The following is a 22,608-nucleotide window of genomic DNA, read 5'->3' as shown; positions in this document are numbered from 1 at the left end:
GAGACCATGCAAATATGTGGGAGCTCAGAGAGAAGCTTGCAGCCACTTTGCTCCTCCTCAGTCTTTTTTACCCCACCACCATGCTGAACTAGAGTAAACCAAAGTTTGGCTTAGTGTGTTGTCCAAACACAGGGTTGTGGTTAAGCTTTCTCACTAACTATGAGCTGCAGCCAAGGTTCATTCATTCTACAGAATGTGATTAGAGCTTAACCATGAGGTAACCCTGTTTAGGGAAGTTTTTAATGTTTGGTGTTTTATCATGTTTTTAATATTCTGTTGGGAGCCAACAGAATAATATTCTGTTTAATATTCTGTTGGGAGCCATAAATAGATGATGATGATGATGACGACGACACACTAAGCCAAACCTTGGCTTAGCTTAGTGTAGTGCAGGAGTAAAAATAATAATAATTGAGGAGCAAAGTGGCCTTGTGAGCTCTTTTGCAGGAGCCTACATGTTCACATAGCCCCAGTAAGCCATAGTTCGGCTTACCATGTTGGGTAAACCAGACCAATGCCTGAAGCAGTAAAATGTGCTTCCAGATACTTAAGTTTGCTACAGCCACTGTCCGTGAACTCAAGGCTTACACATGCAACCCCGACCCGGCTATGAGTTAGAAACACATTTTGTTCAGTGCAAACAAGGCTGATGTGTTGAGGTGTGTGTGTGTGAATAATTTCTAGTAGATACGCATGTTAAGAGGAGCCTGAGCATATCAATATTTTCTTGCATCCCGTTCTGCTCTTGAGTAGCATTCGGGTGGGTAAGAGGAACTTAATTCAGTTTAAGGCAGCTGGGACTTGGACATGTAAGAAGATTGCCTTGATTTATAACTTGCTGCTTGGGGAAGGCTGAGGGAAGCTCTGGGCTGGTGGTGGCGGAGGTCTCTTGACCTCACTGCCACTGCCTCACTCCACCCCCATCCCAGCCCCAGTGTTGCTGGCAGAATGACACTACTGTCTCTGTCTCCCCTCACACCTGACCTCATCAACTCCTTTCTACACACTTTTCTCTTGAATGCAGCCCCAAGCCACCTTATGATGCTTCTATTATAAGACAAAAGAAAGTACTTCTTCATACCACACATCATTAATGTATAACATTCACTATCACAACGTTTGTTGATGGCTGCTAGCACAGAGGGCATTAAAGGGGGAATTCAGCAGTTAATGGAGGATAGTTTTGCCAATGGCTGTACAACAGCCTCCATTTTCAGCAGCAGTGTGCTGTTGAATGTCACCTGACAGCAACGGTGGAAGAGGCTGTTCCCTTCAAGACCTTCTCGTACACTTCCTGGATGCATCTGGTTGGATGCTGTACTAGGTGGACTTTTTATGTCCACATTCCCCCAGCTTGGTGTCCTCCATATATTTTGGTCTACATGTCCCATCATCCCTGATCATTGGCCATGCTAACTGGAATTGATGGGTTAGAGTCCAACGACATCTGAAGGGCACCGGTTTGGGGACAGATGGCTTACGTTTATTCATTTATTTCATAAAATTTATATACCTGTAGATCATAAGGGGTGGGGGAACCCTCAGAGTGGTTTATTCTTTCAATAATCCTGCTCTGGAAATACGTTTTAAAATAATACACGACTTCCGAACTCTCCAGTGCACAAAGTATTTTTGAACACACTGAGTTTGCCTGTTACCATGAATGTTAAATAAAAATAGACTAGTTGAGAAAGTTGAGGCCAGCTGGGATATAGAAGCCTCAGTCCACCTCCCACACCTCTCTCATTTTGTCGGCAAAGGCAAAATAGGCAGAGAGAAAGTGGGATGGTGCCCAATTATCAGGAAGATCTTATTATCTGACTTCCATTCATTCACCACAAGGGCTGTCCACATAGGGGTGGGACTTGCAGTATATCTGGAAGATGGCAAGTGGGATCCGTGAGATGACTCACGGTTTTTGCACTTCCCATTCATTTAGCTTTCAAACCACAGAGAATCCAGTGATACTTCCTTTTGAATTACCTTTTGGACAAATCTTTTTAGCTTTTGCTTTTGGGTCTCATGCTTTTAACTGCTGAGAATAGTTCCATTAGTACTTCAGGGAGTCCGTACAGAGGGACACACTATTAATTCAATCAAGTTGACATATGTGACCATAAAAGCAAGCTGTGGTGTGTGGTAGGGGGCACCTGCTTGGTGGTCCAGGCCTGGTTTTGATCTCAGAGATTTTGATTTCAGTGAAAGTCCACACAAAATGGGATTTCACTGAATCTAAGCATGACCATGGTGCCTTTGTTCCTTCAGAATGAGGTAAAATCTTGCTAATAAACAATTAAGATTTGTCTGTGAACATATGAAAGCATCTGTCCTTCTGTACTCCCACCACAAGGAAAACAATGCACATATCCTTGATTATTTGCTATTAAATTATTCTTCAAGGACTTGGTAGCTCCTCATTCTCTACCAGGTAATCTTTCTTCATATAATTAGCCCCCCTAACCAACCTCCATACTCCAAGGTAGGCATCCTTTAATGAGCTGTTGGTAACTCCTTCAGAGTTGCCACCATCAGTGATAGTGGGTGCATTTCCTTGTCCCACTATGCTGTCCTTCTCTGTGCTTTGCTGGTCTCTTCCATTTGCTGACTCCTCCATTGGTGTCTCCCCATGCTCTGTATCCTTGGAGATCTCCTCCATTACAAAAGGCGGCTGCTCTCCATCACATTCTTTCTCCTCCGCCTCCCTCATTTCCTTCTCCAAGTCTTCGTAATGACTCTGCTTTCTCGTTTCCATGTACTTGGCCACACAATAAATGATGGAGCCTATGGTATTTACCACCACACCGGCTATAAACAGCTTTGTAGGCTCTACATCGCTAAAAGCCACCATCCCGACCGTGATGGTTGCGATGCTCTTCACGACCCCAACGAAACTGGTGGTTACAGCCGAGTTGATGTAGGTGCAGTGGAGAGTGGTAAAATTCATGGCACAGCCAATCACGACACACACAATAAAGGTGCAAGTCATGGCAGGATCTTTCCATCCTGGGAAGGACCAGACATTGATGGCATCCATGCTGGCAAAGGAGAGGATGATGAGAAAAGGTGTGGCTGAAACAGCAATGGCATACTGGGCCGTAAGGGGCCCATAGTCACTATCCGCACTCGTCTTTTGAATGAGTACCAAATAGGCTGCGTGCACCAGCACAGCCAGCACTCCAGTCAGATACCCAATAGGATCACCAGTCAGGTCACCCGCACCTGCCGATTTTGAAAGAAAGAGAAAGAAACATGCATTTACAAGGGTTTTGTATATTATTTTATGCTCTTTTCACATGCCAGGATGTAGGGACTCTGCCTATAGCAACATTTCAGAGAGATCATGAGTCTAGTTTTGCAGGATCATCCCTCTTCTCCTACAGCAGGCGATAAGGTCAGTGCCAGAGCAATTGCAGCAATAGCAATGAGTAAGACTTTGAATCTCGGGCCATTTGCCTTGAGCACAAATGCAAGATTTCACAGGGGTCTCTAATGTTCATATTCAGTCCTCATTTAAATGACTTTTTAGCAAGTATCTACCCACAAATACATGCAGAAGCCCACTTGTTACATTCATTCCTATAATGCTTTGAATAGAAAGAGCTTTGAATTAACTCAGCTGGATATGTACCAGTAATATTGTAGAGCCGATATCTGCTTGCATTCACTTTGAGGGAAAGAAAAGAATTGACGGTGCAGTGTTTGACAATAGCTTAGTTTGAGGCACCATGACAGAGCAGTCATTGCTTATTTTTACACGTGGTTAGGGTTTTTGTTTTGAGTTTCATCAGTCAAAACAGTTTTGCAGATTTGTGTAGCCCAGAAAAGCCAAGAGTAGCAGGTGATTTGGCTACCGCTGCAAAAGATATACAGTGGTACCTCAGGTTACAGACACTTCAGGTTACAGACGCTTCAGGTTACAGACTCTGCTAACCCAGAAATAACGCTTCAGGTTAAGAACTTTGCTTCAGGATAAGAACAGAAATCGTGCTCTGGTGGCACAGTGGCAGCAGGAGGCCCATTAGCTAAAGTGGTGCTTCAGGTTAAGAACAGTTTCATGTTAAGAACAGACCTCCAGAACGAATTAATTTCTTAACCCCAAGGTACCACTGTACCGACTTAAAAAAAAAAAAGATTATAGGGTACACCTGCTGGATATGGTCTGGGATGAACACAATGCATCCCTTCCAACTCCCAAAGCACTCTTAAAGCTGTTTTTAAGGATTATAAATAGATCGTGATGGTAACCTATTCACAAATAGGTTCACTCCTGTAGATTTGTTTAAAAAATTATCCTTTGAAGTTAAACAAAATCACCTGTGCCAGAAGATGCCTGGCATCTCCTCTGGTGAATTTTAACACTCCCTCAATTTGTATGAACTTGAGCAAAGAAGTGTGGCAAAGAAGTAAGAAAATATAGTGAACAAGCTTCTTCCTCTCCCTGCAACAAGGTTTCTCTCTCCCCATCTCCTTCCCCTGTGATTGTACAGTGATCACGGTACTTATGCTGGATCAGGGCAGGTACCGTAAGAGAGGAAGATGTTCCTTTTGCTCCACAGAAATGAGCACCTGAACACAGTCTGGGTCATCCAAATAATACAGAATACAGCCCAGAAGGCCATGTTATTTAGCTATCTGTGGCTGAATCCTTCTCAAAGTGAGCAGGGAGGAAGTCCAGGGCCTGGTCTAGCAGAATGAGTGGGAGGGTACTCAAATGCAGCAGGGCTGGATTTCCAGAATGTGAGGTGACTAAAGGTCCACATTACCATCTAAAGAGCGCTGCCCCCTTAAAATCACTAAGTCTAGAATCCAACTTTGGCCAGCTGCACTACTGCCTTCTATGGAAAGCAGACACAACTTGAGCAATCTGTCTCTAGATAACACCCTCTTGTGAACAAACAAATAGGGGGGAAATGTCACAAATATTTATATAGGGGGGGAGTTAAGCTACTGGCTGTCATTGTCTCATAGTGATTTTATGTAAACTGTTTACAGGGCTTGATGATTAAGTGGTACATAAATCCTTTCAACTAATAAATAATATAATATAATATCCAGATCTCTTTGTAGGGCAAATATTTCTTAGTGTGCTTCATTCTTTCATATCCTTTTAAACTAAGCAAGAGTTTATTTCCAAGGTGGGGAAAAATATGAGACCCCAGTTTGTTTAATAACCAGATAAGATGACATTAGAAATTGCTGGTTAATTATCTGCACAGTTCTTGCAATAGCTAAAGCATTATTAATTTTAACTCAGTCATAATCATCCCAGCTTAACTATCCTTGAGGATTCAGAACTAGTTCTCACTTCTGAACATGCACACATGTATACATGAGTTCTGGCAATCCAGTTATTCCTAAATAGAATTCCCCCCGTCTATTAATGGCACTGGTAATAGACTTTAATTATAGACTGTAGAGACAGAGGCACTGCCTAGCGGATCCATAATGTGGATTTTCTCGAGAGTTTTTCCTCATCCTTAACAACAGCTGCCATGTGACAGACAAGCCAGGCAGCTGCAAATAAAATGGGGCTAGCGGAAGAAGAGGGCTTGGGGGGAAATCAGCTGGGCCACTTCAAACATGACATTTCTCCTGCATGGTGATAATCCTCATAAAGGAAAAATCACGTCTATGGGTCATGCATGGAAAACACAGGAGTGCAAATTTGGCTGTGATGACGGATGTATAAAGGCTGCAGGTGTACTCAAGTGTACATATTTTGCTTCTTACATGGAGGTGATCTACCTGTCCAGATATGTGTGTTTTTAGTTAGAAAGAGCCGTCACTGAACTCTTTATTATAGAGAAAATGAGTATTAAAAAAATTAGAAACCCCATTACTGCCACCAACCATGGATGAATACAAACATAGGGGAAGGAGGTGGTAAGTTGTGATGGAAGAGGGAGGGAGGGAGGGCCAAGTTTGGGTTAGAACCTGGGCAGCTTCGGACATAGTTTGCATTTATGCAAACAGTGCACATACATGTGAGAATGGCACACAGATGTGTATCCTGACATAAAACTAGCCATGTCAGAGAGCTCATACTGTGTGAAGCAGTCCTGAGGCAGCTTGTGCTAATGAGCAGAACTGTGTGCTTGAGTGTAGAATAGGAAGGATGAGACAAGACGCTGCCACTGGGAGGATGATGGGAGAAGGAGTCATGGGAGAAGGAGCAGTGGTAAGAGTTTGGAGCTATGAACTTTGGCGAGGTACTGCTAATCTTCATATAATGTTGGCTGGGAAAGTTGTGAGGCTGAGAAGATACTGATGACTTTGTACTAGGGTGTTTTGAGGGCTGGAGATGGAATGGGAATTGGTTGAGACTTGTAGGTGTGGAATAAAAGCATTTGAGGAGATGGGAAGAAGTGACTTTAAAGGAAGGACTACATTACATATTTTTATATCTCTATCTTTTCATCCACCTTCCAACCTTTATAGTCACTTTATTAAGGACTGGACAGTGATATTAGGTTGAAAATAAATGAACATAAAAAGATATTTAAGGGCTGGGGAAACTGCTGTGTTGAAGGTTGTTGTGGAAACATGATGTAGGTTGAGGAGAGCTCTAGAGATGATCAGAGATGTAATAATAAGAGCTTAGGAAGCGTGGAAGGAGGTAAGATAGAGATGGGATGAGGGTCGCAGCAGGAGTCAGCGGGAAACCAAGCGAAAGACCAGAGTGGAGAGAGAAAAGGGACGTGGTGGGTGATGGGGTTGATGAGCCGGGAAGTGATGGGGTGAGGAAAGGACAGAGTGGGAGGTGATGTGGCTGTGCTGGGCATGCCAAAGAGCTGGATATGATGGGCAGCGGGTGGAGGATGAAGGGGGGGAGGGGGCGATGAGAAGGGACTAATCGAAGGGACGAAGTAGGACAGGGTAGAACCCACAGGATCCTGGTGAAATGAGCCGTGCGGACCGAGGAGGAGCTGTGGCGAGGCTTCCCTCTCTCTCGGCCACTCACCTGCCAGAGCAGCCCCGCAGGTGGTGATGAGGACGGCCACCAAGACCCCGACGGAGGGGATGCCGTTCTTGAGCACCAGGACGCCGATGAGGAGGGTGACGAGGGGTAGGCAGCGCTTGAAGACCACATACATGGGCAGGCTGAGGCTGCGCAGGGACCAGAGAGTGAGGCTGGACTGGAGCGTGGAGAGCAGCGTGACCCCGGCGAAGAGGCGCGCCAGGCTGAAGCCGAACGGCGGCATGTCCAGGGCGCCCCGTCGCCGCAGCACCTCCAGGCTGAGCGCCGCCGTGGAGCTGGTCAGGCACTGCAGCAGCGTCAGGAAGGCGAAGTGGTAGCGGGTGATGAGAAACTTCAGCAGGATGTTGAGCGAGCCCGAGAACACCCCGTGCGCCACCGCCACCGAGATGCCCAACGCGCGGCCCCGGCACAGCTGCATGGTGCGTCCTCCTTCCTTCCCTCCCTCCCGAGCCGGAGCCGGACCCCGCCGCCGCCGGTGCTACCTTCCCGGCTGCTGCTGCTGAGGACGCTGCGATCGCCCTCCCCTCGCCTGGCGCTGCTGGAGGGCTCCGCGCCGAAGCAGCTGCGAGGCTGGAAAGGGCAACTTTGCTGTGAGCCAAGAGCGCGCGCGGAGGACGGACTGGACGGGGACAGTGATCAATAGGGGCGGGCGGGAGGGGGGACGGGATCCGCGGGGAAATGCCTCTGCAGGCTCGGGAACCTGCTGCCTACACGATCGCCCAGCAGCTCCTCTTGCTGACGCAGAGGGGGGTTGGCTGCCCGGGCGCTTCCCATTACCTTAATTAAATGGGAACAATTGGAGTGCATTGGCCGCGCTTCCTTCTTGACCCGCGTGAATCATGGATTCGCTTTGTTCCTGGAAGAAAAAGAGAGGAGGAGGAGCGGGGCTGAATCAAAAGATCATGGGGTAGGTGGACCCCCCCCCCCTGCACCTCTATCTTTTAAAAGGAGGGAGGAATCCTCATTAAGTTTTGTGTCTCCTTCCAAGCAAAAACAAACAAACCAGTCCTGGCGTTCCTCGTCGAATATATCAAGCCACACACACAGAAAGCCCAAAACACAACTTCCAATTTATAGGTTAGGCTTTTCCGTGCAGTTCACTTACGCTAATGGAATAGGCATCCATCCTTATTGAATGAATGTGGGTAGGGTCCTTTATAAGGCAGTACAAATATTGATCCAGTCTTGCGCCTGGTCGCTTTTCTGCAATCGACAGAAAGAAACAGGTGCCTCGAAAGCAGCAGCAAAGAGTTAACCCTTGACGGGGAGGTGTGCGTGTGTTTAGAGTCTCAGTGCTTCGGCAAATTATCAATGAATGCACCACAAGCTTAAGGTAATTAAATAATGCGGTGGTTTCTGAATGGCATATTATCTCTTTTTAAAAAATAATAACACTTTGAAATTTCACCACAAAAGAAAACCAATTGCCAATGTATGAGCAGAGAGAAGGGAAAGTGCCCAATGGGAACTTTGGAGTTGGGAAGGATCTTAAAGGGAGCAGCCGACTGGAGATGCCCTGAGCTGCAACTACTACACACACCACCTCTAGGATGATTCCGGCAAACCCTTCGTGGAACTCCCAGCCCAAACATCCACAAGCGCTCAGCCATAACAACTCAGCAAGCCACCTAAGGGCGTCTGGGAAATGACTCCGCCTGACACCTGCCATCATCCAAAGGACAAGAAGAAGAAGAAGAAGAAGAAGAAGAAGAAGAAGAAGAAGAAGAAGAAGAAGAAGAAGAAGAAGAAGAAGAAGAAGAAGAAGAAGAAGAAGAAGAAGAAGAAGACACCAGAACTGGAGGAGGATGTGGAAAACTTATCGCGATCTCTCTCTTCCCTGTTCCCCCCACAAAAGGACTTTGAAACGGAAACAACAAGCGGGAAGATTACGCACGGATATTAAAAGATCCACTTTCCAAGCGCATGGTGAAAGACCAAGAGGTTAATTTTGAGCTACTTCTACGCGATTATTTGAACAAACAACCCCTTGCACAGATTTGTACATTTTCTAACTGTGCGAATACGATTGACAGTCAGCGTCTAGGACTTTCTTCGGCAATGTGCTGCCCGATCCTGTGCATCTTTTCTCGCTTTGTTCCGTGGGCTTTACTATAAGAAGGTGAAACTGAATATCCTCCTAAATCCAGGATCCTATGTCTGGTTTTAGTCCCCTAGCAACTGATACTAAGGGCTCCGTTGGGTCTGCGCATGGCTAACAGCCTCAGATAGACCTGGGTTCTAGCAGACGTGGGTAATCCCTTTTCCAAGCGGTCTAAGCCTTGGTCGCTAATAAAGAATTGGGCGGGAACGCCGGTCATTCCCCCAAGCCACTTCGTCAGTCAGGGTAGGGCCACACCTTGAGCGGGGAGAGGAGCAGCCTCAACACTGAATTCCCGTCCTCTTGCTTGTTGCATGCTAGTTGTGGGTGAATCACAAACCCTGAGCCTGAGAAAAATGTGGTAGACACCCACCAGGGGAAAAAATGTTAAAATACAAATAATTTAATTACTATGTTGATTCTTTACTACATTTATTAATATCATTGTACTGTTTTCTTTGAAGAACACAAGAGCAGTTCTGACTGCTAATCTGGTCCAGCAGCCTGTTCTTCACAGCTGCCAGCTAGATAGATGCCTGTTGGAATCTTATACCTATTTTGTATGCTGCCTGGATAATTTTACCGATGGGCATCTACATAAATTCAAAATAAAACAACTATTGTAAGCATGTTAAAGAAATTGCTTTTAAATTTCACTAATTTACTATTGCATCCTTAGGACTTACAAGTCTAGCTACAGGCCTGACAGCAGAGCTGGGGACATTCCTAGTGACCAGCTACAAAATTCCATTAACTCATGTCCAAAAAACTTAGTACAGTTTTTAAAAAGTTGTGATGGTAATGTTTTAAATTTATAAGGTGGAATGTTTCCTAGCAATACCACTCATACCCTTTAAACAAATGATGCAGCAAACATATGATAGTTTACAGCCCCCATTGATTCAGCAAAAGCTGCTAGTCACCATGAGATATGGGGGAGGGGGTTTTCCTTTGTGACCCAGGGACCAAATACAGCCCTCCAGTCCTGTCTGGCTCTCAATAATCTCCTTGGGCCAAGGATGGGGAACCGGTGGTCCTGCAGATGTTGTTGGACTCCAACTCCCATCAACGCCATACCAGCATTACCAATGATCAAGGATGATGGGAGTTGTAGTCTAGCAACATCTTGAGGCCTATAGGTTCCCTATCCCAACCATAGAGTATCCTTCTTCCCCAAGTCATATCCCTCACCAGCCTTACTCCATGTCCTCCATTATTTTATTTTTCTGACTCCCTTGTGAATCAATGCCCCTTGCTTGCCCAGATAAGAGACTTGTGTCCAGGTGTATAGAAAACTATTATTTTTTTTCCATGGCTTGAATTTAGCCAACTGTATGGAGGCAAGAGTCACACCCACTATTTCTGCCTCTGGTCCCACACAACACTGGCCTCTTGAGGATTCTGAGCTACTGGCTGTAAAAAGCACACACACCCCCCGAACTTGGTTCAGTGTCACCTTGTGGTCTTCATAGCTAAATGGAGATTTGAATTCATTTATCCTTCTCCAAATCCAACATTCTGTCTGCTACATCGTGCCTCTCTTGATATGATTTGTTTTAAATATTGATAGCATAACCTTAATGCACGTTCTGAATTTCCTCACTATGATTTCACGCTTTTGTGACCATGCTGGGGATTATGGGATGGACAAGCTTGTTAAATGTAGAACAGAATGAAGAGCACCAGCACACCAATTCTAGATAAGATCTTGAATGAAAACAGGACACACTGCTGCCAGTTACCATTAAATTGCATTAAGGGACCCAGTGAGGGGCTGATAATCTCTTTTCCTCTGAAATCTCAATTTCATGGTGATGCTGGTGGAAGAAGACCCAGACATACGCATGGACACGCACACACGCAGCACGGAGGCCAAAAAAGGCTCTATTTCTACACTTCTTTATAATTTAATCATTGACATTAATCACCCTTATCTGATCAATCCCTTTGCAGGAAAATAAAAGTATGCCGAGCTTCCAACAACAAATATAAAGTAACAGAAAGTAACATGAAACACACACACACACACACACACACACACACACACACACAATTTTGACCCTGACATTTCCCACCAATTTTGCTTTGTAATGGATTTTGATGGTGCTGGGTTGCTTTAACAGTTCATTATTTTATGAGCCCCTGCCCCACCCCATGAAGAAAGTAAATAATGTACATTCAAATTGGGACCTGTAGCTTGCTGGTGCATGGAGTCATACAATTTTCCAGGATATTCCATTCTTTCCTCCCTTTCCTTTGGTTTCCATTCCCCTTCAACCCGCCAGTCAGCATTCCATGGTCACTGAGCATGCTAAGTCTTCAGTGGGCTGTTTTGGGGATTTTCTACCACCAACCTTAAGAAGGAGGGGTTGTTTCTTTCCCCTCCACCACTACAAACCTTCAAGCCTGCTGTTGCTTCCCTCTTGTGCCTGGATGATGCCATTTTGGCTACATAAGGATCAGCACTTGGGAGAACACGTTTGCTATTAGCATAGAGGATACTGTGGAATTTGGCACAGCAAATGAGACCATTTGGGATGTTTATTCTTGTCCCCAGACAAAGGACAGATACAATAAAACCTGTGCCACTGGAGATTCCTGAGCAAAAACTGGCCAATGTTTCTGAGAGGGGGGAAATTAAGCAGCAGTGGCTGAAACACTGGCTCACCATGTCTCACTTTCTTTTCCAAGCAGATCTCCAGGAAAATTAGCTACTGCTTAAGGACACCTGCTGCATAAATTGAAGGAATCAAGGCACAAGGATATTGTCTGAGCCCCAAGTGCTTCACACTGGGCCCTGGATACCCTCCCTCAGCCCATTTAAAAAAACTTTTAATATTTCAAAGTTTTGCTTACAGGGCAGTTTCCCCTCTGGAAGTTGGCATCCATACATATAAATTAGCACATGCAGATTTTAAGGACGCATGTCATAGGCCTGTTGTCAGTCTTTTAAGGATCTAGAAATGCCCCACAGGTCATACACATGACAAAGAGTGTTTTGGAATGGAAGTTTCACAAGGGGGAAAGTGTGAAGGCAACGCATTCCTTCAGGTTCATGTTCACAGTTTTTTCCTGCCAAAACCTCACCAGATTTTCTGTTCCCATGGCAAGATTTTTTCTGCCACATTCACACAGATCATTCAATCACATTCCACTGAGGGATTTTCTTCCTGTTGTTGCACGAACCAGTCAAGAAAGAGTAGGTGGTGGTTTAGACTGAAGGACTTCAGAGCTGTTTCCTAAGGAGTGGGGTACAACAATACTACATACATATTCAAAATTTTGCACTAAGAAAATGTGACTTTTGTATCATTCATTCACATTGTATAGGACTGCTGGATATCACTCTCAGGGTTAACCTTTGCTTCTAAAAGCTGGCTAAGCATTACCCCCCCCCCCAGCCAGTCTTCTCAAGTTTAAGGACTACAGACATAGGGAACCTCCAGCCATCAAGATTTGGGTAGACAATTCCCACCATGCCTGACCATTGGCTATGCTGCTTGCGGCTGATGGGAACTGGAGACCCACATCATCGGGGGGACCAGAGGTTTCATAGACCTGGCCTAGTCTGTGCTTTGCTTTTGTTTGCACCAAGTTCTGAGCTAGTACAACCTGATAACGCTATTGCAGAATATACAGAGTCATTTCTGTAAGGATGGCAAGATAAACAATATATATATATATATATATATATATATATATATATATATATATATATATATATATATATGTTCTCTAACAACCGCATGACAAGCTAGCATCTGCCAGCCAGTTGGATTGAATGTTAGTCCTCCTCAGAGTATGCCTATTGAAATAAATGTACTCAAGTCAAGTAATTATTTTTAATGGGTTTACTCTGAAGAGAACCAATGTTTGATTCAGTCCATTGCCTATATACACAGGTACAGATACCCCAGAGAAATCTATGTCAATATGGACGATAGATTTTACCCACAAAGCATTGAGTAAACATATCCCAGTGGGCAACCAAGCACTCTGCATTTCCTAAGGGGCCTCCCAAAACTAGTTTAGCCATTATTACTAGTAATCTGCTTTGATTGCCCCCCTCCCAACAATGAGTGTGTGTGTGTGTGTGTGTGTGTGTGTGTGTGTGTGTGTGTGTGTTAAATAAACAAATAAATAATTCACTATTTGCTGGAATAGCAAAATGGTAAATGGAAACACCTCTTAAATCTTTCCTAGAGGTGATTCACTTAACATTTACATAGGCAAAATCTCATTTGTCTCAAAGGGTCTACTCCAGCTAAGTACAGACTGTGAATTAGTCTACTAATTTTAATGTGGAATTACAATAATTTAAAAGCTTACTGTGATAAAACACTCAGAGCAGTTTCACAGGAATCTCACATTTTCACGGCATGTGCAAAGCCATGCAAAGGGATAAATATGAAAGAACTTTAATGTGCCCTTTAAAATAAGGATTAAATACTAATGACATTTCTACTTAAAAGGCCACTTGTGAATATAAGCTACTGGAGAACCCTAAGATACTGCTGTGAACCTTAAAAGCCACTGCTTTTAAAAATGATTATGTTTGAAAAATTAAAAGTTGGCTTTCAATTACTGCCGATGAAACATTTTTCACTGTTCTGCAGGATGTTCATATCCTTCCAGGTTTAGAAATTAGTTGTTAAAGGTTAAAAGCCAAACTACATTTATTTAAGGTATATTCAGGGCTATAATATACTCAGTACTTAAAAAGGACATCTAGACTTAGAAACTTGTAACAGAAACATTAGCAAATTGCATGGCTGACAGAAGAGTTTGATTTATCCATTGGACATAAAGATCAGGCAGCAGAACCCCTCTCATCAAAGTGATAAATTTGTACAGAAAAGTCTGATATTTCTGGCCTCATACTTGACTATTGTCTAGTTTTAAGTCTAGCTTGTTGAGGTCCCCCCCCCAATATCTCTCAATCATGCAAACCTGGTTTGCAAAATATTCCATTACCTCAATTTTCACTACTACATTGCTTGCATAGTGACTAGGAAGATGAGATAAAAGGAATAACTGCTAAGGCTTGAAATGATCAGTTTTATTGCAAAGGACTAGCATTTATTACCTTGAATATTACGAAAAGCTATATGCAGTCATTTTATGGTTCTCTGCAATTTCTCGGTTGATAAATTTGCAAGTGTTTGTGACACTTCAGTCTCCTGCAACATCCTATCAAGAAAAACAGAAAATGGGACTTTTGCTTTTAATACAGTGAAGACAGACTTGTTAAATAGTAAACAAATTCTGAAATTTGTTCCATTTCAGGAGATGTGAAATTTGCACTAAGCTCTTCTCAATAGACATATCCAATCATTGCAGTGGAGGAGATTAATTGGCACAGGTACACATAAAAGGTATACACAGATCCCTATTTCAGTTGACAACCCAGACACAATATTCAGCTTGTAGGCATAGCTAAAATAGCAAAAATAAAAAAGCAACAGCTATTATGGATTTCATCTGTTCCACTGCCTCCTGGTGAGAGAATTAAAATACAGCAATTTCTGCTCTTCCCAAAATAATAGACCTTTATGGTAATAATAATCACCATCACAAAATGCCAGATATTTCTGGGACTAAAAAATGAGCCTAACATACCTAAATGGAAAGCCTTATTTTTTCTCTCCCTTGTTGGAAACCAGGTTGAATCATTGTTTTAAAATTTCTGCTGGAGCTGAAGTGAAACAGAATCAGAAAATATTTAAGTGTCAAAGGTTGCATGTGCATACATACAGATACATATTTTAAAGTATACATTAAAAAACTCAGCAAGTGCCGTTACAGAAAAGCTGAACCTGTCACCGGATTACACGATACCACTCGGTATACAGCTCCACAGCTTCCCAGTGTTCAAGCTACATCTCAAGAAAGTAGAGAGAGCATTCATTTTTGGTGGAGTTGTCCAAAGGTCCAGGATTTGGGGCAGATGGGCTTTGGGATTATATTGGCTGTTACATTGCAGGTGGTCACTTTGGCGTTCTGGTCCTTGTATGCATCCCTCTGCAACAAAAGGAGCTGATAACGTATGAAGATCGTTACTTGCAGTGTTCAGTCTCTCGACACTGAACAACAACACAGGATGTCACTGTGAACAACTGGATGGCACGAACTGCTTCTACATCTTACGCAGGTGGCGCTGTGGTCTAAACCACTGAGCCTCTTAGGCTTGCCGATTGGAAGGTCGGCGGTTCGAATCCCCACGACAGAGTGAGCTCCCATTGTTCTGTCCCAGCTCCTGTCAACCTAGCAGTTCGAAAGCACACCAGTGCAAGTAGATAAATAGGTATCGCTGCGGTGGGAAGGTAAACGGCGTTTCCGTGCACTCTGGCTTCCGTCACGGTGTTCCACTGCACCAGAAGCGGTTTAGTCATGCTGGCCACATGACCTAGAAAGCTGTCTGTGGACAAACGCTGGCTCCCTCAGCCTGAAAGCGAGATGAGCGTCACAACCCCATAGTCGCCTTTGACTGGACTTAACTGTCCAGGGGTCCTTTACCTTTTTACCTTATATCTTATGCACCATCATAGAGCTAGCAACGGGCAAATGAAGGACGGATTTATGGACAAGTGGATGTAATTTCTTATGTATATAGGCAAGGGTTCCCCTGGGATTGCTTTGCCCAGCTACCTGAAAATATTTCTGGACTGGTCTGTGTCCACAACTGAAAGAAGGTAGTCTGTCCCATAGTCAATACTGTTGTATAATGTAAGATGATTTTAATTATGAAGACACTGTACTCCATACAATACTTAAAAAAATTTTTTATGGTCGGCTAAAGTTTTTACAGTTCAAAATGCATTTAACAGATTTTTTTTAAAAAAACTATATATAGCAGATGTCTGGCAGCAAAAGGATAACAGCTGTGTGTCTGACCTATAAGTGTTATTTTTAAAATCTCATTAAAAGTTTTAATAATTCCCCCCCTATAATATCATCCCATTTATTGATCTTCTCCCCATTATGTGGAGAATTCCTGTATCTTATCTTTTCCCTGTCTAGTACATTAATCTAAAACTAGGATTAGGACACAGTAACACAGTGCTATTCATCAGTGATCACTGATATGTAATGTGACAGATTACCATGGCCAAGACACAAACAAAATGGTTCCAGTGTTTCATTTCAGTTCGCAAACCTTTATTGCAGTGGAAGTCAAGGACTCTCTTGGAGTGTTTGCGGTACTGTATTTGAAAGGATGCAAAGCTCCAACAGCCAAAACCTGAGTAGGTTGAATGCCTCTGGCAGAGGTATGGATTTTTCAAAGTGATTTGTAGAAAAGCTGCATAGAAAAAGCTACTGTTTTAACCTTGTTCATGTTGTAGGAGGACGGTATACCCATTTTCATATTTTGCCAGTATAGGGATTAGCACCAAAAAACATAAAGATTTGTATGCATCAGGAGGTTGCCTACACATACCTGCATGGAAGACCCTCTGCATGCTTACCTGAGAAACACCTGGTTGGTGTTGGAAAGGGAGCAATAGGTATTTTATCTTTCAGGTGTTGGCAACCCTACTTCAGGCACAACTGATTCTGAACTTCAACCCCAAATGGTAATTTATTGACTCAGGAAAATGACTGTAGCACGACCCTCCTAGAACCCACAGACAAAGTGAAAGAACTTCTTTTCTGATTAAAGAATAGTTACTTGAAAATGACAGAAGTTCAACAAAGCCGAGTTAGATAATGTAATTTACTGTACATCAACATTGTGGAATATTATAATGCAACATCAATTGTAAAATGTATCTCGAACAAAATTAATTGAATAGGCATCAGGTAGATGCTACATTGTTGTACAACAAATTCTAATTTGAACACCAATGATTTGCATTTCCTCCCTCAGTAGATATAAAGATACAGTTCCAATCACCCAGTCTTTACATGAATGCTTGCAAGATGCTCTATACATATCTAAGAGTTCTCTCTGTTTTTGATCTGTCCAGCTAATTTGTTATTATTTTACTGGTCCAACACAGTTTTTGTGAAAGAAGTCATATGTTAGCTGTATATCTCAATGTTTGGGGGAATTTATAGCCCTCCAGATGTTGCTGTACTGCAACTTGTCCCTGATCACTGGCCATTCTGGATGGGACTTACAGGAGTTAGAATCATACCACATCTGGAGATTTCTTTTCCCTGATTTAAAACATCAAATGACATATTTTAAAATAAGGTTGTTATCAAGGTAATAATGCATTCCATGAAAGTTCTGCCTTGCCCTGAGAAAGGAGAAGCATTTTCTTCTAAATCAGCTGTCCTCCATGGAGAATCTCTTTCTACGACGGAATTATCAATGAAGATGGACTATAGACTTTCACCGTTTCATCCCAAGCACAATCTGCCACCTATGGAGAGCAAACACAGTCGATTTTAGACAGTTAGGAGTTACTATTGTGAGGGAAGAACACAACAAGGAACTGTCATGATGTGAACCAGAAGAGAAACCCATATGATTTTTTTGATAGTTTGGCACACAGATTTTTAATGGTTGCAGCAGTAATTCTCCTTGCCAACTTGAATGCAGCATCCCTACAATGCTAGCCGACAGACATTGAAATAGATAAAAAAGAAATTTGAAAAAGAAAGACTATTTCAGATACATCCAAAACAAATGTTTCAACATAGTGCCAAGGCAAATGTTCTCTCAATGTAATGATTTTTACTTGCACAACAGAATATTCTTCCTCGGCACCCCGAAATCTGTTCTTGGCTTCTCCCAACCCTCTGGAGCTAGAATAGGGATAGTTTGAGGTTCACACAAGGGGAGAAATTTGTGTTTCATTGCACTAACCCTTGTCTGAGCCCAATTATTTAGTTGAATACCATCATATGCTTTTTTAAAGTCACCTTTATTTATCTACCCATCATTTCAACATGATAGCCGACCCTTGCTCCTCAAAGCAATGTAAAATGTGCATTAAAATGTACAATGTAAAATGACATTAAAACAATTTAAAACACAAATAAAAATATTTTTATTTACTTCATCAAATTTATACACTGCTTGCTTGTTAAAAAAACAACAACCCTCAAAAGCTGTAGCCATAAATTATGTTGCTATATGTCCCAATTGTGAAAGAAAAAAGAATTGCCTATTTGGGGAGCACAGTTTTGATGAAAAATATTATCTGTACTGTATATGGAATGAATATCTTGTGTAATTAACAACCCACCCTCCCCATCATTCATGATTTTTTCCTCCATTTAAAATGACAGCTTTGTCACTCACTGACTCTCTCTCTCTCTCTCTCTCTCTCCCCCCATCATATTCAGAAACGAGCAAGCAAATAAGTCTCTTCTCTCTTCTGGCATGTTCAATTGCCAAGAGGAAACAATACATAAAACGCCATCTGCAAAATCATTGGGGAATTCCCACCTGTGATCAACTTAATTAGCATCATGCAGTAGCTCCTGAACGCAAATACAGTGACAATAATTTCATCAAAACATAGGGAGAGCAAACAGGATTTCTGCAAAATTTAGACTTCAGAGAAGCAAATTGTACAATTCAGTCCAACTCTTGTTTCTGACTGTACAAGGCAAAACTTAAGGGTAGCTAAGCAATGAGAGCAAACAGAGCGTCAATAGGAAATCATTCTGATAAATAATTGTGTGCTCTTGGAAGGCTGATAGACAGAAACCAGTCCTCAAGAGGGAGTACAGTTTTACGTCATTAAAAATCTTTATGCTATAAAAGGAGCAACACATGGGACTAAGAAGAGAAAGCTTGTTGCTTGGTGCTGTATCACTTAAGAAGGCACAAAGGGGAAATTACAATTAACGGCTCATGAATGTTTGATCAGTATTTGCATTTTAAGATTTGAAACCTACTGAACTCCTAAAGCTCAGGACTGGCAACCATAAACATATCATCCATTTGCACAAATTTTGGTGATAGCTCACCCTCATTGTTATGGTTGTAAGTTGATGAAGGTGACTTCCGGCGGCGACGCAATTGAATGGTGGTCGTGAGTTGCCTCGGCTGCGAGGCAACTCAGTACATCCCGGGGGTTAGGAGCCCTGTACCCGCATATCGGGGCTCCGGTTGGGGTGGGGGAAGAGCGTCCCCCACCCTGGGCTCCCTGGCTGTGCCCATTGTGGCTCCGAACCCTTCCCCCGCTCCCCCTGTAAAGGGGGAGTGGGGGTGAAGGGACGACGGAGCCGGGCTTTAGGGGACATGCCCCAACCGGGATGTAAATGCGGCGGCAGAGCCTTTGATGAGCGTCTAAGTTCTACCTGTCTTTGATGAGCTGATAAGAACCCAGTGACTGTGAGTAGTTGAATGACTCTTTGTATTCTTGGAACGATCTGGGGGAAAGAAGAAAGGCAGCCCGCCTTCCCTCCCTTCGGCATGAAAAGAAATTAACTCTTTAAGTGACTGCTGCTACCACAATCGATAGAAAGCATTGGGAATTTTAAAACTGAGACTGCAGAGATCTCCTTTTGGGGGTTAACTGGGAATAAAATATCTCCTTTTGAAGTTTTGGGCTCTACACCTCGGCTTCGGAGAAATGGCGACCGGGACTGACGTGGGAAAAAAATTGAAACAAAGGGAGGAAGAGACAGGAACTGAAATTGGATACTCACTCTCCCTCTGAAAATGCTGGACTTTGCGATTGCACTGTCGCTGAATTTGGACTTACAAGATGAAGAAAGGCTTACTGTTTTGAGGCTGGAACTGATAAATCGTAAATTACAAGCTTTGTGTGGAATTCTAAGGGAAAAGAATTTACTTTCCACAGAGGAGGCTTGGAAAAAGATTGATCAAATGGAATCATGCCTGTGCAAAGAGCTAGAAGGGGTGATTGGAAAATATTTTGAAGTGATTGGGCAACTCCGGAAACAGGAACCGATCTTTGGGGGTGGCAGCCCCAGGACGGGGAAATTCAGAATATCCAGACGCCGAGGTGGCAGCTTGGCGTCGAGGGACATGGAATTAAGATTTTTACAAGAACAAGAATGGCAAGAAGAAACGGAGGAGCCCAGAAGGAGAATGCTGAACACCCTGAAGCTCGACGCAAGGTTTGTTGTGAATGCAGCCTGGACTTGTGGACGTCTGGAAGGAGTTTATTGGAGAGCCAGTTCTGGTGAAAGACAGAAAAAGATAATGGACAGAAGGGGAGTGGGTTGAAGTATTAAATGTACAATCTAAATGGTCTGTCATGGTATCCGAAATCGGTGTGTGAAGTCTGTTAAGTATAAGTTTATTCTAAGTAAGAAAGGAGATATTGAACTTTAAGTTAAAAGCAGCATGTTAAAGGATAGAAGAAATAAGTTTAGTTATAAGAATATTTGATTATGATTTAGGTTATAATAGTAAAATTAAGATAATTGTGTTATTTTCAAGTAAAACTAAATTTTTATAGAGTGAAGTTGTTAAGGAATTAAGTATATTGATTTAAAACCGAAGGTGAAAAGGCGGGGGAAGTCAAGCGTCAAGATTTGAAAGTAGAAATTTTTTCTTTGTTAGGCATATAACTAAGAAGAAAATCCTGGCATTATGTGTGTTTGTATCTGTTTTTATATTTGTAGGTGTGGGGTCGGGTTTGTGTTTCTTTTTTCTGTACGAAAATGCTAATAAATTCTGTTTAAAAAAAAAAAAAGTAAGTTGATGAAGGTAACCCAGGATGAGCACAGATGTGCTGAAGGGCAAACCATAGTTTCTCAGGTAGTGTCCACACTGCACACGAGTGATTTAGGAGCTGGTACCAGCCAAGCTTAAGCAACACGTGACACTACTCTAGCCCAAACAGATGGCCCACCCAATATATTGCAGAAGAGGCAGAAACCTTTTATGCAAGTGGCACAATTGAAGTGTGCAGGCACACAATGGGCTAAGAGCCAAAGAACAGAAGACACGCCTGAAAGTAGAATGGGTGTGGATTGTTATGAAACCTCCACTTGTATATGAATTAATGTGGACTTATGCTCCTAACTGGCTAGGTTTTGCCAATCACAGGGTTGCATCATCCTTCCCAGAGGTGATCTTTCATTGGGAATGGATCTTGCTCATGACTAACTTTGGTTGGACCACAGAGAAGACCTTTAAATAATTTTTACCTGAGAGCAAGGAAAGGGTCGCTATGGCTCTTTAGCCCTTCATGAAAGGAGAATGAAACTGATTAAACAGAGCAGTTGGAATGAAGAGGATGATTAAGAAAATGGTTGCGTGAATTAATTACAGTAAATTCTGAATTGCAGTACTGTATTAAGAGTTTATCCATAATACCAAGTATTAAAGGTAAGAACTGATTAAGGATTAGAGCTAATTGACTCAGGAAATTAACGGTTCTTCATTTGCTCAACGAATTATCATAAATTAACTAAGTACTAGTCACAGACTCATTAAGGAAAATTGTAATTGATTATAATATTATAAACAAACAGAATTGTAGTAAATCATTTTTCCCTGCGATTAATTATTCTGGGGATTTTTTTTAAAAAATCAGTATTACTAAAAGGAGTTACCGGTAGATTTTTTTAGAGACTCTCCCCACTCCTAAGGAATCCTCTATTATGCTGTAATCCCACGTAGTTCTACTAATTACACAAGGGACAGCTGCCTTTTGTCGTTTGTTTTGTCTCAGGAGTACTTCTTCGCAATACTTTTTGCACATAGATATCAATACCAGAGTACAAAATACTTGTTTCTTATTTCAGTTGTGAATGGCACGTTAAGATTGCCACTGCCTACAATAAAACATGCAGAATTGCAAACCCTTAGTAGTTGCTTTTACGTACAGTATCTTTCGGAAAGAGTGGCTATCTAAATGTACCAGCAACAAAACGTTGCAATGTGTAGCATATCTCTTCATGGCTCTGTCTGGCCAGATGCCATCTTCTAGGCCCACTGAGTATGCTCAGTATTCACTAGGCTACTTTGGGGTTGTTTTGCTCCTTTATTTGCTTTTTCTTTGTACTTCTGCAAACCTTGGGGGTTTCCAAAGTCTGCTGCTCTTTGTGGCTGCATTTTGGCTATATTAGTACTACTAGTAATCTGCGTCAAGGATCTGCGGAGAGTATTTCAACTTGGATTGAGGTGGAAGGATTAACACTTAGTTCCAAACACCACTACTGGAGGGGATGATAAAAGTGGAAGCAAGAAAGGAAAAGAACACATGGATGATAGGTGTGCTGTTATCTCTTGCATTTCCTTCACGTGACAATCATAAGTGCAGCAGCCAGAAAGCACTACAATATTGCAGACTGTAGCAGAAAGGACAAATATATACTTTCAGGGTCATCCCTCTCTTTTCTTCTGACGTTCTCCTGAGTTGTGTATAAAACAGGAATAGTTATGCTATACTGCTATACAACTAAATAAGTAACATCCTTCTACTTAAACAAAGAACAACCCCCCTTGGAATTGTGTTTTTCCCCTTCCCACACCTGGCAATAGATACTGTAGAATCTTACCAGTAATCTGTCCCTGCCATTCCCACTTAAAGTGAAGGGCTATTTGCTAGTGCTAGCAAATAACTAAAGGAACACTGGCTTACTTGCATGG

At 42.6% G+C, this 22,608-nt stretch overlaps 1 protein-coding gene across 1 annotated transcript; it reads right to left on the bottom strand.

Annotated features, from left to right (window-relative positions):
• Window positions 1-2,385: 2,385 nt before the first annotated feature.
• SLC35D3 (solute carrier family 35 member D3) lies at window positions 2,386-7,419 on the bottom strand. The gene is made up of 2 exons (XM_033143868.1): window positions 6,962-7,419; window positions 2,386-3,219 (listed from the first exon to the last, which is right to left on the bottom strand). Exons 1-2 carry the CDS (start codon window positions 7,395-7,397, stop codon window positions 2,396-2,398), a joined length of 1,260 nt encoding a protein of 419 aa, XP_032999759.1. The 5' UTR covers window positions 7,398-7,419; the 3' UTR covers window positions 2,386-2,395.
• Window positions 7,420-22,608: the final 15,189 nt, after the last annotated feature.

This window comes from Lacerta agilis, chromosome 3 (genome assembly GCF_009819535.1).
Source record: "Lacerta agilis isolate rLacAgi1 chromosome 3, rLacAgi1.pri, whole genome shotgun sequence".
In the NCBI taxonomy this organism is placed as follows: Eukaryota; Metazoa; Chordata; class Lepidosauria; order Squamata; family Lacertidae; genus Lacerta; species Lacerta agilis.
The sequence above is the reverse complement of the archived record's forward strand: the minus strand, read 5'-3'. Positions and strand labels throughout refer to the sequence as shown.